The following is an 18,084-nucleotide window of genomic DNA, read 5'->3' as shown; positions in this document are numbered from 1 at the left end:
CTTCAGCGTCCTATCACTACAAACTTACGTCATCAAAACCCATCAGATAACTACATAAATTACCGTTGCCCCTCCTCAAAACTACCTCTCTGAAGATTCTTTAGATAACTACATAAACTATAAATGTCCTCTCATGTCATAATGAAAAAAGACTATTGTAATTCCCACCTAAAATGTAAATTGTAAGCCACTTTGGACCAAAGCTTGTTTTTGGATAATAGTGAAATAAAAGAATGCATAAATAAATAAATAAATAAATTCTACTGCGCTGTTTGGATCCACATTGAAATTCACCAAAGAATATATGACCAATATCCCCAGTAATTGTCAGGAGGGATCCACTGCCTCTTTGGTAGGGGGTGGGGGGATGATAGATTACCTAATGATGATGCCGGAGGGGAGGGAAGAGTCGATGGTGGTCAGGGGTGGGCTGGGAATATGTGTTGCGATTAGAGATTTGGACAGTGATCAAAGGAGCTGATATAGTTTGCCACAAGTTGGGGTTTTTTCATTAATTTGTTTGGGACAGCTGCTGCAGTCACCTCTTAATTAACAAAATTGCCTTGAAACAAACATTTATAAAAACACAATAAAAAAAACCCCAAACTGTAACATCACAGGAAACTAAACACAATGATTTTCTTTTTGACTGCACACCCTAATCAATAATCCATCCATGTATAAATGTTTCAAAGCTTCATCCAGAAGTGCCTTATTACTTCTTGGAAATGGATTTATGAAACAGTTGTGAATAAGACAGAGATCAAAATGTTTTTTTTTTTCCTGCACATATTTATTCACAAAATATTGAAAGTCTCTACTTCCCCATCACCAGTCTGACTGTGGAAAAGTTTGTTTGTGTAGAATATTGAGTTATATGATGGAACTTTGAACTGAGTTGCAATTCTATTCCTACTTCTCAAGCATTTTCATATTTACGAAAGTTATTCTCAAATTTGAGGTTGACTTAAAGGTTCTTTGCTTTATAATATATTAATTTAGGATATCTGTTTTGATAAAAAGAACCAGACATCTATAGCTTTACTTTGCAGTTCTTTCTCCCAAATCTTATGTAAGGTGACCCTCTGGCACCAGGCATATAAAAATGCACATTAGAAATATCAGAGCAAATCATATCACTTGGAACATTCACATGCCAATTAGATAATAGGAACAATAGGATGCCTGGAATCCTGCACACAGCTTAGACATTGTTTTATCTGGCATTAATTCTGCAGCAACGGGCAGCTGTCCAGTCTATGTTGTTGCACTGGCAGTGGCACATCAATTCGTTCTGAACATCCCATGAGCCACAGGCCATCCCACAAGAACAAGAGGTTGGGATATGATCTGCAGAGAAATTGGAAAATGCAGACATACAATGAAAAACAGTGCACAACCTACCCTGGTATATTGATCTATACACTGAGCAGAGGTAGACCAGACAGTCTTTCACAAAGAAATATATTTAGGCAATTATTTATAAGGGTCCCTGTAAGTTGTAACTATCAGGCTTATTTTTGAAAGTGATCGCCGGCGATCTTCCGACATAAATCGGGAGATGGCCAGCGATCTTGCAAAAGCGGCGAAATCGGTATAATCAAAAGATGCTTTTCTGACACCATCGCCGCTTTCCCGTCGCCGAGCCGGCAAAAGTTCAAGGGGGCATGTCGGCGGCGAAGCGAAGGCAGGACATGGGCGGGCATGGGCGTGGCTACCAGATGGCCGGCTTTTGCGGATAATGGAAAAAAAAGCGGCATTAATCAGTATTTCACCGCTTTTACTTGGTCCTTTTGTTTTCACGACCAAGCCTCAAAAAGGTGCCCCTACTCACCAGATGACCACCGGAGGGAATGGGGGATGACCTCCCCGTACTCCCCCAGTGGTCACCAACCCCCTCCCATACTAAAACAATAAAAATAAAAACCTTTTTTGCCAGCCTCAAATGTCATACCCAGCTCCCTGACAGCAGTATGCAGGTCTCTGGAACAGTTTATGTTGGTTGCAGTGGACTTCAGGCAGGTGGATCCAGGCCCACTCCCCCCCCCCCCTACCTGTTACACTTGTGGTGGTAAGTGTTGAGCCCTCCAACCCCCCCCCCCCAAAACCCACTGTACCCACATGTAGGTGCCCCCTTCACCCATAAGGGCTATGGTAGTGGTGTAGAGTTGTGGGGAGTGGGTTTTGGGGGGGGATTTGGGGGGCTTAGCATCCAAGGTAAGGGAGCTATGCACCTGGGAGGTATTTGTATATTTTTAAAAAATTTTTAGAAGTGCCCCCTAGGGTGCCCGGTTGCTGTCCTGGCATGTCAGGGGGACCAGTGCACTACAAATGCTGGCTCCTCCCACGACCAAATGCCTTGGATGTCGCCGGGTTGGAGATCGCTGGCATTTTTTTCCATTATCGCTGAAAAACAAAACCGGCCATCTCAAACCCGGTGAACTCTGGCATTTAGCCGGGCTAAACCGTATTATCGGAAAAAAAAGATGGCCGGCCATCTTTTTCGATAATACGGTTCTGGCCAGCTGTAGCGCCGCCACCAAAATAGATCACCGGCAATCTATTTCACCGGTAATGTTCGATTATGCCCCTCTATATGACTACACAACACTCTACAGGTATGGAAGACAAATAACCTAGTCAATGTGTGTCAGTTGCAGGAGCGTCGGTTTTGCTGCTTATAAGCCGCGACTCTGCTTGACAGCACTCCTGCAACTGACACACATTGACTAGGCTATTTGTCTTCCATACCTGTAGAGTGCTGTGTAGCCATATAGTTACAACTTACAGGGACTCCAGAAGCAGGCCTCTGTGGCTGAAACATGATTTGTGTCGAGTCCATTTTACTTTGACTAAAGCTTCTCGTGTGAACTCTTTGAGTCCATTGGACATTTTTTTTTGCATCATCTTTCGTGTCACCTCCGCTGTGTTTGCTTACCTGAGTTGAGCTGTGCGGAGGACTCTTGTTTTGTGGTTGTCAAATTATTTATAAGGGACATTTATAGTCAATCAGATTTTCAATTCATCTTACTTTTTTGTAAGTAAAATATATCCAAATCAAATGTGTAAAACCTTGTAATACCAGATGGTGAAAGTGTTTTGGAGAAGTGGTATACAGTTAGTGGAGGAGTCTTGCAACATAAATTAAAGATTATAATCTGATACTGACCCTCTATATGACTTTCCTTGGCCAAGTCATTTTGGGGAAAATTTTCAAACTCTGCATATAGGTCCAGATGTCCAAGTACACTTTGAATGTTGAACCTGTAGACTTTGCACCATTCTCAAATGGAAAAGTACATATGTGGAGGTGCATTTTCGAGAGGGGCGTCCATGTTTTGATATGGATATCCTTGTAAAATGTCCCAACCCAGGGGCGGGGAAATCCGTATTTTCAAAACAAAATGGATATCCATCTTTCATTTCAATAATACCGTCAGGGACATCCAAATCCTTAAATTTGGTCGTCCCTAGACTTGGTCGTTTCTGATTTTCGGCAATAATGGAAACCAAGGACGTCCATCTCAGAAATGACCAAATGCAAGCCATTTGGTCATGGAAGGAGCCAGCATTTCTAGTGCCCTGGTCCCCCTGACATGCCAGGGCACCAACTGCTCCCAGGAACATAGCTCCCTTACCTTGTGTGCTGAGCCCCCCAACCCCCCCTAAAACCCATTACCCACAACTGTACACGTCTACCATAGCCCTTATGGGTGAAGGGGGGCACCTAGATGTGGGTTTCTGGTGGGTTTCTGTGGGTTTTTGAGGGCTCGCTGTTTCTTCCACAAATGTAACAGGTAGAGGGGGGATGGGCCTGAATCTGCCTGCCTGAAGTGCACTGCAGTACCCACTAAAACTGCTCCAGGGACCTGCATAGCTGAGTATGACATCTGAGGCTGGCAAAGAGGCTAGCAGGACATATTTTTAAACATGTTTTTTGAGGGTGGGAGAGGGTATTCCCTTAAAATACACGCAGTGTTATAGAATTCAAGGAATCTATGCCCAACTTGCATGCCAGGATCTACACCTGGTTTCTGTAACTCCTCGCACCCAAAGTTGAGTGTGAGTGCCCATTATAGAATACTGTTCAGTGCTGAATTTTGAGCACTATTTATGGAATGTGGACTCCTTTTAATCACTGATATCCAAACTTTTGTTCATACCCTATGTAAGATTCCTTCCTTAGGCAACTTTTTTTCTATCTAAGTGTTCCCTGAGGAAGAGTCTTGAGTATGTCTTAAACTTTGCACCTGCAAATATTAATTAGTTTTATTAAAGTATTATTTCTACCTAACAACTTAATTGGTATTGTTTTAACTGGTTTTATAGAGAGATAAGACAGAGAGATTTCTCACCTGAAGGACAAGTTGCATATGCCCCTTTAGCACTGATGGTAGTACATGTGATTTGGGGTTTTGTCAGATCTGTAGATACTGAAATACAGAAGGAAAATATGTTGTAGTGATAATCAATGACATTCATGTGCATTTGCTATGCTTACTAACATTGGGAATCAGAAGTTTCTGGACTTAAGGAATGCATTAATTTAATTAATCAGACGCTATCAGTATGATGATATAGTTTAGAAGGATGATAGATGGCTACTCCATCTATCATCCTTCTACTCCATTGAACATTATTAATTTTTTTTTTTTGGGGGGGGGGTTGCCGGGTTCTTGAAGCCTGAATTGGCCGCTGTCGGAGACATGATGCTGGGCTTGATGGACCCTTGGTCTTTTCCCAGTGTAGCGGGAATGATGTACTTATGTACTCAGCTGCTAACAATTTCTTCAAAGTGCTTCAACATTAGATTAATCAAATAAGCCCTCAAATATGAAAACTCTGTCAGACATATTCACAATTTTTTTAAATTTTTTTATATGATTTACAATAATTTTTCAAGCATAACATCTTGAAAGATAGTGATATGAACATATAGTTAACCAGTAACATAGATTATAACAACAAAAATTATTACAGAAATCACTCAAGTCCTCAACAGGGATTCCAAGACTTAGAGAAGCATCAGAGCTGAACCTAGGGAGGTGCAGGGCTTAGGGTGAACCAACTAGACTAGATCTCTCCCTTTCACCACAATTTTTGAAAGGTGGAGAGTTGGTCTCCCTGGAGATTGAGGAGCTGGGGGAGGAGGGGATCTTCATGCCTGAGGTATCTCCTGGGCCACTAGATGTGATATCAAAGGCTGTTGCAAATTATTATTTATTCATTTTCTTTACTTTTCTTCCTCAAGATATCAGAGCAAATTAACCCCCCCTGTTTACTAAAGCTTAGCTCAAGTTATCTGCAGCAGTCCCATGTTAAACTCGTGATATTTAGTACAAATAACAAAGTACAAGTATCATAAAATATAAAAATAAACCCAACAACTTAAAAATCCCCATTATCTAATTGCCCTATACCAAGCCTAGTATACTTATATCTTGAAATTATCCAATACTTTGGTTAAAATGGTTATAATTTTCGTGCAAAATGGAATAGATCAGCCTCACAGCTATCCCCTGTGTTCTCAGCATAAATTCTGCTACTCTTACTCTTTGGAGTCCTTTCCTTTACTTTCCTCCGGGACCAAGTGGCATCCTTGCACCTCTAGCTTCTCCCGCTGCAACTGATTCCTTCTGTCTATGACAGATCAGTTATAGTGCAGCTAGCAGGTATTCTTTTCCGCACTCCTCACACATGAGCTTCTTCAGAAGCATTCATAGGAGGGGAGTAGCCTAATGACATGACATTGGGCCAGGGATACTCTGGTGAGCCCTACAAAGCACAGAGAAAGGGCCAGCTCTAAGCTATTTGACACTCTGTACAAAAACTGATAATATTTGTGACAATATTGGCAGAGCACCCCTGTCTTTCAGTTGTAGTGGAGGCTTTACTTTTTACTTTACTTTATTTCTTATGGATTGCAATATACCCCAAGGAATTTAATGCGATTAACATGGTGTGAGGAGAGGGAAGAGGTTTCGTAAGGGCACTGCCACCTCAAGCTCAATACCCTCCTACTACTCTCTGGAATAAAGATAACCCAAGAAAACCAGTTGCAAATAAATGTGCGGCCAACAGGAGGCCCTCCCAGGCCTTTTAATGAATGGTTGCTAGGCACTCAAAGAAAGGGAAAGAAGGTTCATGAAAAATCCTTGTTACCCAGACCAATGAGGAGGGAACTTCCTGAGAAGGGGGAGTGCTTTAAAACACCTAGTACCTGGGACTGGGAGGGGAAGGAGAAGGAACAGGTTCCCCAGATGGGAGAGGTAGGGAAGAGTGAAGAGATCACACTGGATGGGGTGGGGATTAAGAGGGGATGATGATGGATGGGTGGATGGGAGGGGAGGGAAAAGAAAAGAAAAGAAAAGGGAGATGCTGGATGGAGGGAGTGGAGGAAAGAGAAAAGGGAGATGCTGGACTGGGGAGGGGGGGGAAATAGAAGAGAAAAGAGTGATACTGGACTGGGAGGGAAGAGGAAAGGAGAGAAGGAGGGATGAGAGCACTGAATTATATATTGCTGGAGGGCTCCAGAAATTGTAATACCAATCCTGTACATCATTCTTATTTCTCTCTCTCTCTCTCTCTCTCTCTCTCTCTCTCTCTCTCTCTCTCTTTCTATCTGGTGTCCATCTACCCAGCACTATTATATTAATTCCCCCTTTCCCCTCTGCCCATATGATGTGAAGGGACATGACAGTGTCCCTTCATGCATAGTATATTGCTGGCCAAACAGATTTCTTATGTGACAAGCCAGCCCACTGCCATGCAAATGATTTCTTGATCATTGCTTCTATTCGCAAGCAAGGCTGGCCCATGCTGCATGTGTTCTGAACATTTTCACAGTTGTTAACTCCTTTTTTCACTGTGACTTACAGGTGTGCAGCCTATATTACATGTTTTATTTTCTCATAGATATCTATGATAGGATCTAAGTCTGGATGGGGGCAGTGCTGGAAAAAAAGGACTGCAATGTGTTATGTATTGAAGTGTTACTAGCTGACACTGCATGAAAGGCACTAGGCTATTCAGTTCACAAAATACAATAACCAGACCAAGGACAATAAGATGGAGGGTCTAGTAAAACCATGGCACAAGAATTCTATCATTTTTCTAAATGAGATGAAAGACAAGGAGGAATACCGGGCCAAAGAAATCTCTTAGCTTTCATTCTGAGAATGTTGTACATTTTCTGATGGCTAGCCCATCTCAGTCTCTCACTATCTATTTATTCCTAAATTTTCCAAATGAAAGTACCTGAGTGTATGTTCATGGGGAATGCTATTGCAACCCTGGAGCAAAGACTTTTATATGGTTCCTCTCCTCTCAAGGTGTCCCCATCCCTGTTTCAGTAAACACTGTTCCCCTTGCTCTGTATATATGATACATTCTAGGATTACTTATTATTATGTAAAATCTTGTTTGTTCCAGTATTCATCTTGTGATAGGGCTAGGACCTACAAAACCCTGCACCTTCCTTTGGCAGACTCACTATAGAAAATATGAAAGGGACAAAGAAAAGATATCACACATTTGGGTTAAATCTGCTTAGTGTACCTTTGGTTTCATAGTTTGCGGGAGTGCTCCTGGTTAACAAAATGTTAAAAAACCTAGTTTCACGGGGGAAGGGAATCAAAGCTTTTTTTTTTCTTTTTAAGGAAACATGCAAATGTATGGATCCTCAGGAGCTTAGCCAAGATTGGGTGGCAGAGCCGGTGGTGGGAGGCGGGGCTGGTGCTTGGGAGGAGGGGATAGTGCTGAGCAGACTTATACGGTCTGTACCAGAGCTGGTGCTTGGGAGGCGGGGATAGTGCTGAGCAGACTTATACGGTCTGTGCCAGAGCTGGTGGTGGGAGGCGGGGATAGTGCTGGGCAGACCTATACGGTCTGTGCCCTGAAGAGGACAGGTACAAATCAAGGTAGGGTATACACAAAAAGTAGCACATATGAGTTTATCTTGTTGGGCAGACTGGATGGACCATGCAGGTCTTTTTCTGCCGTCATCTACTATGTTACCATGTTACTATGTGCATAAGTGTGGTCCTTTAACTGGATCTAAGAAAATCATTTTTAGACCTCTGGGTATCATTTTAGATTGCGGGTGAAGGGGTGATATTTTCTTATTATTTTATTTTATGTTTAATCTTTTTTATTGAATAAAGAAAACATTGTAAATACAAAAACATAATAACCAAAATGTATTTCAATTAATATCCCCCCAACCCTTCCTCCTCCCTCCCATCCCCCCTTCCCTCCCCCCCCCCCCCCGGAGAAATCTTCCCCCCCCCCCCCCGTTCCCCCCCTCCCTCCAATCTCCTCCCCCCTTCCAGTCTTTCTGAGTCCAGCCATATAGGTACCATTAGAAGTTCAACAGTCTGCTCCTAGCATTCGGGGACAGCGTATTAAGAAATGGGCTCCAGATGTTCTGAAATTGTAATCCCATTTTAGATTTGAAATCTGCAACTTCCATCCTTTCGACTCGCACAAGTGTGATCATGCGGGCTCTCCATCGGGAGCATGTAGGGTAATGTCGGGAAAGCCACTCAGAGAGGATCACCTGTTTAGCCACTATAATAGACTTATTTACAAAAGCTGTTAGTCCTGTCGGGATGGGGTGGACTAATATCGGATGTCCCAGTAGCAGTCCTGAATCATATTTCCACCCTGATGTCCAAATTTTTGAAACATACTGTGTTATATCCTTCCAATATTGCATTATACCTCTACAAGTCCAAAACATATGTCCCAAGGTGGCCCCAGGCTCCCGACATTTAGGGCACTCCCCCCAGGGAGAGAGCCCCATATGGAAGGCCCTTCTGGAAGAAATATACAGCCGGAGTGCCACTTTATATTGTGTCTCCCAGTGTGAGATCATGGCTGTCTGCTTACGCATTATAATAATATGTGTTTTAAACTGAGATAGAGTAAGATTCATTGGTATGTCTTGTTGCCACAGGTTTAGTAGTTTCTTATAGTCCAATTCCTCTGCGGTATCTCGAATGTGCCTATAGTGAAATTTGAGTGGCACCCTCTGTTGTGCTGCCAATGAGAAGGCTGAGGCCAACTCCTCTTGGACATCTGCAGCCAGGTCTTCCCACGGCAAGGATTGTATATAATGTCGCAACTGAAGGTAATGAAACTTGTCCGAGGGAAGCATTGCAAACTCAGTCTGTAACTCTTGAAAAGGTTTTATCCTCCCCTCTTGCGTGATTACTTGCATTAGATACACCATCCTGTTCCGCAAAATGCTGGGTAGAGGAGCCCTGGTTTGAAAGCAGGGTTTCCACATATCGACAGGTATGGGGTGACTCTCGAGAACCTGTGAAGTTTACAAATCCATTTCCACACTGCTTTCGCTGACCCCATTATCCCTGTTTTCTGCAGGATATATGGCGGCGGGGGCCCCTTTGTATGGAGGTAGTTACTGAAGTGCAATTCAGGATATAGTTGCATCTCCAATAAGGTGTTTGTGTAGTCTTGAGTTCCTCTGAACCAATCATTTATGTGCCGCATACCACTGGCAACAGTCATATATTTTACGTTTAACAAACCCAGACCTCCATATTCTGTCGGGACACATACAGTGGAAAATGGGAGGCGTGGTTTTTTTCCCTTTCCATCAAAAAGTTTGCATTATTTTTGTCAGTTTACGCTCGTCAGTCTTTTTTAGAAAAAGTGGGAGCATTTGGAATGTGTATAGCCATTTAGGGGCGATGACCATGTTGAACAAAGCAATCCTCCCCATCAGGGAGAGTGGTAAGGGTCCCCAAGCTTGTAACTGTTTGCCCGTGTAATGCATCAATCGCTGCACATTCTGTTCATAAAGTGTGGACAAGTTCATGGGGATAGTCACTCCCAGATATTTCAAAGTAGCCTGTGCCCATTGTAGGGGAAATGTCCCAGGCCACCCCGTGCACACCTCCGGAAATACCGGGAGTGCTACTGATTTATGCAAGTTTAAGCAGAAGCCAGAATAACTCCCGTATTGCTCTATTATCTTTGTTAGCTTTCCCAGGGTTTCAGTAGGCTCTCTTAGAATTATTAGTAAGTCGTCTGCATAGGCTAAAATTTTGATTTCCTGACCTGCCAAAGTGACCCCCTGGATATCCGGAGCTGAGAAGACTTTCCTTATCAAGGGTTCCAGAGATAGAAAAAATAACAATTATTTTATTTTATTTGCTTTTATGAACATTACAATTTCCCATAATAACTCAGATAAGATATAAGAAAAAAATAAAGGAAAATCAATTAGTCCACATCAAGGGTAGAGAAGCCGCATTTCAATTACAAAGAATCTATATCTAATAAGCAATTTAACAAGAATATATCGTGTACATCAAGGGCTACACCTTTTCAAATTGATCTCTAGCAAATTAAAGTGGAAAATTTAGCTGCTCAGCGTGGAAACATTTTTAACAGTTGACATTAAGGGGCCCTTTTAATAAAGTACACTAAAATCTGGGCTTAATGCACTAAAATGTGGGATTTTACTGCACACAAAGCCCAGATCTAATGAGGCACCTAGAAGAAGTATTCCCTATATTTTCCTGTTCAAGCTATACGATAATGTTGGCATTAACACTTGGGACTAACATGCTGTTAATGCAAAGGCACTCAGGGTCCCTTTTACAAAGGTGCGCTAGCATTTTTAGTGCATGCTAAAAATTAGTGCACACTAACCATGTAGATACCTACAGGAATATCATGTGTATCTACACGGTTAGCGTGCACTAATTTTTAGCATGTGCTAAAAACACTAGTGCACCTTTGTAAAAGACCCCCTCAGTGCCATCTATTTAGGGGTGGTAGGTGCTTCTGTGTTAGCGCATTAATTTAGTGTCCAATGTTCCCGTAATAAGCCATATGGGAACAAATTGATGGGAACATTGTGTTAACCATGCCCATTCTCTGCCCATGTTTCACCCAGTAGCACCTCCTAATCAACAACTCCATTAACATGTGACTTACCATTTACTAATGGAGTTTTTTTTTAACACTAATGCAGGTTAGCATTGTTAAACCAGGTGTTAACAGCTAATGCACCTTAGTAAAAGGGCCCCTTAGTTAGTTATCTCCTGAAGTTAACCAGCTAACTCTTTGAAAAATCTACTCCATGGTGATCTCAGCAATAGTTACCTGCAGACCTGCAGAAGCTCTCCAAAGAGAGTATGTCAGAGATAGTGCACTGATCAGGACTAGTGGCTACAAAGCCAAATTTAAGGAGGACAATGAGCAGGAAACCACCAACGACCTTCATTGTACTATAGAAATCCTCAAAAGAGAAAAACAATTTATCCGTTTTACAGTTACACATATTTTTACTCTTAAACAATTAGGAAATGCATGTGAAACATGGCTTATGGAAGTTTTAAAAATGTATTTATTTATTTAATTTGAACCATCGACAACAACAGTACAATCTCTCACTGGAACCTCAATAAATTTTAACCCCTCGGTATGCATTATTTATATGTTTCTCTCTGACTGTCTGTGACCGGAAGGGTAGAGAAGAACAGTGGTTTGAATGGAGCAGTTCACAAATATTGCCTTGTAAATCAATGTAATATATCAAACCATTAGATATCCTGTTAACAGATTTCAAAGGATGCATTTTTCATGTTAATTACAGGGTACCGACGTGCCGAGGTAATAGGTACTGTTGTATGTCTGTACTACTAGCAGTCAGTACATGTAGAGGGGAATTTTCAATATGACATCCGAGTCTGAACTGAGATGATTTGCTGAAAATGTCTCAATCCAATGTCTAGCTTTTTTGTAAAATTGATGAGGTTTTTGTCTTTTAAATGGAAAATTTCCAACTAATTTGGGAGTCCAATCAACACTGAGCTCTGATGACAGAGCTCTGATCACAGTTTGTATTATCAATGATTTTTTTCCTTCAAAGTTTTTTTTTACTTCAGGGGGTCTTTTACAAAGCGGCAGTAAGGCCAATATGGGCTTACTGCACACTAAAATGGAACTACCACCTGTCCAACGTGGCTAACAGCAGTAATTTTAGCTGAAGCATGAGCCATTTCTGGAGCTCCAGGAATTTTTTTCCCTAGCCCAATGGTAATCGGGCATCACCACCTGTGCCCGGTTACTACCAGGTTACCACGAGAGCCCTTACCGCCACCTCAATGATAGCTGGCAGTAAGTGCTCCTTGTCATATGGCCATGCGGTAAGAAGGACAATTTACTGGATGTGGTAAAAAGGGCCCTGGCATGTGGGAAAAACAGACTCTGGTGCTACCACATGGCCCTTTCCCCACAGCTTACTAAAAGGACCCCGTTTGTAAATCACAGTATTTTGTTGCTGTGTTCTTGTACTTTCACCAAGTATGGCTACATCTATAAACATTGCATTGTTCATGTCTATGGTTGTGATATCAGGAGTGTTGTGCTCCAAGTGGCTCTGAGTTTGTTTTTTAATGCCCCACAAGATCTTAACCTGCTCATTTTCCATAACCTTTTTAATGGTATGATCCCAATAGCTGTTGCTACAGTAAAACCAATTTTCTGCAAAGATTCCAATGGATTAATCTACAAACAAAAAAAGCAACACTGGGCCTTCAAGACTGGGACAATTGAAATTCTTTATTGATGATATTGCATGGATATTTTATTAGTGTTTATCAGTTAAACCCTTAAATGTGAAGCACTAATATATTTATATGCATTATTTTTTTAACCATTTTTATTTTTAATGTTTGTTTTTTTTAACTTTCTTTTACTCAATTCAATCATTGTGTTACCCGTTTATTATTCACTATTTTTATTTATTAGGTATATACATTTCTAATATTTTCTTTAAATTTTCTTTATCTTTTTCCAGCAGACTATGGTCACCTAAAGATATGGATATAGAATCAGGAATAATGACTCACACAAAATCTACATTTAATAAAGTGTTCTATAGCAAATCAAAATCTAAAGAAAAAAATGTCTGCTTACCTTACAAATTCTCAGGACAGGACTATGCAGTTTGGTATTTCATGTCCTTATATAGCAATCTAGTTACACAAACAAGTTAAAATACCTATTGTACCTACACGTGACTCTCCCAGACCTACCAATAAAAATGAACCAGCTACAAAGATAACAAATAGAATGGAGAGATTACAAAACATAGCTACCTTTGAGAGGTCTCAGATTTTGCAGGCAATTGAAAGATGGGAAATCAGTTGAAATTCATTTTTTTCTCTTTCTTAGCTGAACATTAGCAAAGCACCTGTTTCATTATTGTGAAATGTAAGCATGAACAACGACCCTGAACACATATTTCTTCATCTGTAACTGACAGTATTTGGTGAGATCAACTTCCTTTGGATTTTTCGTGAATTATTTGCATTCCTCTGATGCAGGAATTCAGCTAGAATAGACACTAGAAAAATCTGTCACTACCGTAGTATAACATGTAATTAACTTGAATATCCAGGCAACATTCAGCAGCCAGGCTTTTGACATGTATTTCTCCACATCTTATGAACTTGCAGTAGCTGCCAGTTCTATGGAGAATTTGTGTTAAGGTTTTAATAATAATTTTTAAAGTGATAAGGGGAGACTGATTTTTGCAACTGCTTCTTGTTCCCTAAGACCCTCAAATACTTAGCAACTGGTTATTTCTGCAGCTAAGGATTTGTCTGTAGTGTGTGACTATAGACATAAACTTACCTTTTTTTTGCTCAGACCTTTGTTAGTATCTCCTGAATTCTGATTTTTTTTTTCCCCAGGATCTTGTTTTTGATTTCTAATATCAGTAGTTTAAAAGTTAAAGTTCAACAATGGTTTGTATCAGGGGTGGACTGAGGGTGGTCTGGGCCTCCTCCTGCCCAGCTGCTGCCTGACAGCCCCCTGCTGCCACAGCTGATGCCCCCACTTCCCCAGGGCCGCCGAGAGGGGGGGACGGGGGGGACGGGGGGGACGGGGGGGACAAAAGTCCCCGGGCCCAGGCCTCCGGGGGGGGGGGGGGGGTGGCCCAGTGGTCCAGGCAGGAAAGAACATGTTCCCTCCCCTCCCACTGAGGCTACTAGATTACCAGCGGTGCTCCGGGCATCCAGGCAGAGCCTCTGGGCCCTTGGGCACTGCCCAGTTGCTCAAATAGTCAGTCCGCCCCTGGTTTGTATCATTCTTTCAAGATCATACTTTTTCAGTTGCCCTTAATAATACCTATTCAAGGAATCAAGGAAACATTGTTTAGATTGTGGCATTCCTCAAGGCTCGGCTGTATTGCCAGTCTTATTCAATATGTTAAAAAGTCCTTTACTGTTCATTATGTAAAACTATAATATAGGATTGCATTGTTATGCGGATGATATTCTATTGATAGTCAAAATATACTCACTTACTTTAGATATTACTAAGTTTCAGAAATGTTTAGATGATGTAACAAGTTGGATAAAACAACAACTTTCTTAATCTTAGGGGGCCCCTTTTACCAAAATGTGGTAAAAGGGGGCCTGCCGTGGTATAAGCGCATGTTTTGATACGTGCTGAGGCCCCCTTTTACTGCATTTTTTTCCAAAACCATATTACCTATATCCAGAAGCATTACTATATTAAATATGTTTTTTTTTAACCTTTATTAGTTATATGTCAGTGTTTGGTTTTTAAATGTATTCAATTCAGTTGTTTGATACCCAGTACTATGTGATTGTTCATTATTATCTTTTAGGCATATGTATTTCTAATTTTTCACATTATCTTTTTGCACAAGCCTGTGGTCACCTAAGGATATGTATGGATAATCAAAGAGCAATGACTCACACAAAGAGGTGTATTTTCAAAGCACTTAGACTTACAAAGTTCCATAGTAAATGAGCCCCAAAGTCTACTTTTAACAAAGTAAAGGGATATATAGCAAATCAAAGACTAAAGACTTTATAATTTCTCAGGACAGGAATATGCAGTTTGGTATTTCATAAATCCTTATATAGAGATGTGGAGGGGCATTTTCGAAAGGTCATCCAAGTATGAATTAGGACGCCCTCGCGAAGTCGGCCAAAATCAGGTAGGTATAATCAAAAAATAGTATGGACGTCCTTAGACATTCCATTATTGCAGTGCAAAATGCCCAAATCAGGGACGCCCAAAGTATAGTGAAAAGGATGCCCATCTTCCAGAACCACGAAAGGACGTCCGTAAAACACTGTACTTGAATTTGTCGTATTAACATCCTTCGCCGGTTCTACGAGAAAGACGTCCTTATTACTATACTTTGGACTTCTTTGATGTACATGGTTGTTCCGCAAGTACAATGCATGTAGTTGAGGACATCCAGGTACGGGGAAACAGGAACATTCATAAATGTAAAGTACAGTAAGAAGGACGTCTTTCTCACAGAACTGCCGAAGGACGTCCATCTTACTAGGCCCGCCGAAGGATGGCGGGCCTATAAGAGGGACGTCCTTCGGCAGTTCTGTAAGAAACATATCCTATTACTGCACTTTACACTTATGAATTTTCCATATATTTCCCGTACCTGGATGTCCACAGCTACATGCACTGTACTTGCAGAACATGCAGCTATGGGAAATATAAGGAACATACATATTTTATTGTGTGTATATATGAAGAGGTTTGCACACTTGATAATGATCCATATAAGGAAGGCTCCACACGTATGAACACGTATTCATCTCTGCAATCTGCGCCTGGACCGGCACCCCAGCTTTTCCCGGTGTTGGCCCTTGAACAGCACATCTGGGCCTTGATCCCTGAGCTGTTGGATGGCCTAATGCAACGGGGGTGCTTGCACCTATCCTGCCTACTGTTTTGGCCCTGCTTGGCCCTGACACTGAAGAGGAGTTCTCAAGGGATTCAGAGGAGGATCCAAGGGACTTTTCCTCCGAGTCCCATGGAATTCCCTCTGAACCCTCCCCTCCACCTGAAAGGAGAAAGTCTCTGGGGAGCTTTTCATTCCCTTCGTTTCTTAAAGAAATGGCTGATGCTATTCCGTTTCCTGTGGAAGTGGAGGATGAGCCCAGGGCCAAGATGCTCGAGATCCTGGACTACATATCTCCTCCTAAGGAGGCTGTGATTGTCTCTCCACGAAGCACTTCATCAAGTTCTCATTAGGAACTCGGAGTCCCCTCTGTCAGTCCCAGTCATGCCCAAGAAGATTGACACCCAGAATTGGATCCACAGTTTGCTTGATTTTAGTAAGCTCGAACCAGGAGAAAGACCTTGGGGTGTTGATTTCTGAGGATCTAAAGGTGAAGAAACAATGCGACAAGGCAACGGCCGTGGTCAGAAGGATGCTAGGCTATGTAGAGAGGGGCATAACCAGCAAAAGAAAGGAGGTGTTGATGCCCCTCTACAAGTCGTCGGTGAGGCCCCACTTGGAGTATTGCGTTCAGTTTTGGAGGCCGTATCTTGTTAAGATGTAAAAAGACTGGAAACAGTGCAAAGAAAACCTACAAAAATGGTATGGGATTTGCGTTGCAAACTGTACGAGGAGATACTTGCTGACCTGAACATGTATACCTTAGAGGAAGGGAGAAAGGGGTGACATGATACAGACGTTCAAATATTTGAAAGGTATTAATCCGCATATGAACCTTTTTCGGAGATGGGAAGGCGGTAGAACTAGAGGACATGAATTGAGGTTGAAGGGGGGCAGACTCAGGAGTAATGCCAGCAAGTATTTTTTCATGGAGAGGGTGGTGGATACGTGGAATGCCCTCCTGCGGGAGGTGGTGGCGATGAAAACGGTAATGGAATTCAAACATGCGTGGGATAAGCACAAAGGAATCCTGTTTAGAAGGAATGGTTCCGCAGAATCTTAGTGGAGATTGGGTGGCGATGCTAGTAATTGGGAAACAAAATGGGAGCTGGGCAGACTTCTATGGTCTATGCCCTGATCGTGACTGAATATATATGGATGGCCTGGAGTGTAAATTTTAAGGAGCTTCGACATTAGCTTCAGAAGTTAGTACAAGAACAGTGCCAGACAGACTTCTACGGTCTGTGCCCTGAGAAAGGCAAGGACAAATCAAACTCGGGTATACATATAAAGTATCACATACCATGTAAAATGAGTTTATCTTGTTGGGCAGACTGGATGGACCATACAGGTCTTTATCTGCCGTCATTTACTATGTTACTATGTTACTATACTCATCCAAATAAGGTCCCGCACGCGTGACAACGGTCCATGGACGTCCATGCACCATGGTCGTCCATGTGCGGACCCATCATATATAGGGCCAGGACGTCCACATGCTAACTCGTCCATATATGGGATGGTCGTCCATATATGGAACTGTGCATGTAAGGACGTCCATCACGCATGGACGTCCATATAAGGCGATGCATGTTTTCCAACGGTTATTCACTGAGAAACATGTCTCTCTGCAGGGAGCCAAATTTCAGTGTCGCTGAAAATCTGAGGCTAATTGAGCTGTGCCTGAGGCACTGTCATGCCCTTCTCATGCACCACCACCACCTGCCTCCCAGGACTGTCTCAATATAAGCATGGAGTCGTATGACCAGTTGGAAAGGTAACTGTTTGTTCCACCCCAGCCCCGTCCTGGCCTATCAGGTCCCCCTCCTGTAGCTACACATATAAGAGCTCCCTCAGTAATGTAAGCACTAACTGTAGTCTGCATTCAAGGGTAATCAGTATGTGCACATGCCCATTCATTAATAGAATCAATTTACTAGAAAGGAAAAACATTCTCACTCCCCAATAATACTGCACACAAATCGTACTCTCTGTCCTCATGTTCACCTAAATGACATCACCTGTACCAATGTCATGTCCCCCCCCCCCCCCATCAGTAGTGTTGTGTGTCTGTACAATCTGGCTGCTAAATATAAAGGCAAGAAAGACCATCCCCTGACTCCTGGTGTACAAACTTGTATCTTACAGACGTTTTGGCATACGTCTGGACCTCGAGTCCCCACGGCGAAAGTTCCGCCATGTACAGCGGGACCACCCCGACATCATTCGCAGCGTGCGACGGCGCCTCAGGGCTCGACGTAAGTATTATAAACAGGCCACCTGTAATCCTTTGCAAATGTATTTATTTAGTAATGCAAATTTCATGTTCAGTTTCCATGTGGCTGATAGGCAAATACGTA

At 42.2% G+C, this 18,084-nt stretch overlaps 1 protein-coding gene across 1 annotated transcript; it reads right to left on the bottom strand.

Moving 5' to 3' along the window:
* Positions 1–817: 817 nt before the first annotated feature.
* LOC115459308 (resistin-like) lies at positions 818–11,268 on the bottom strand. The gene is made up of 3 exons (XM_030189154.1): positions 11,137–11,268; positions 4,356–4,433; positions 818–1,350 (listed from the first exon to the last, which is right to left on the bottom strand). The coding sequence occupies exons 1-3, from the start codon at positions 11,255–11,257 to the stop codon at positions 1,217–1,219; spliced, it is 333 nt and encodes a 110-aa protein (XP_030045014.1). The 5' UTR covers positions 11,258–11,268; the 3' UTR covers positions 818–1,216.
* Positions 11,269–18,084: the final 6,816 nt, after the last annotated feature.

This window comes from Microcaecilia unicolor, unplaced genomic scaffold (assembly GCF_901765095.1).
Source record: "Microcaecilia unicolor unplaced genomic scaffold, aMicUni1.1, whole genome shotgun sequence".
In the NCBI taxonomy this organism is placed as follows: domain Eukaryota; kingdom Metazoa; phylum Chordata; class Amphibia; order Gymnophiona; family Siphonopidae; genus Microcaecilia; species Microcaecilia unicolor.
This window is presented reverse-complemented; position numbering and strand designations above follow the sequence as displayed.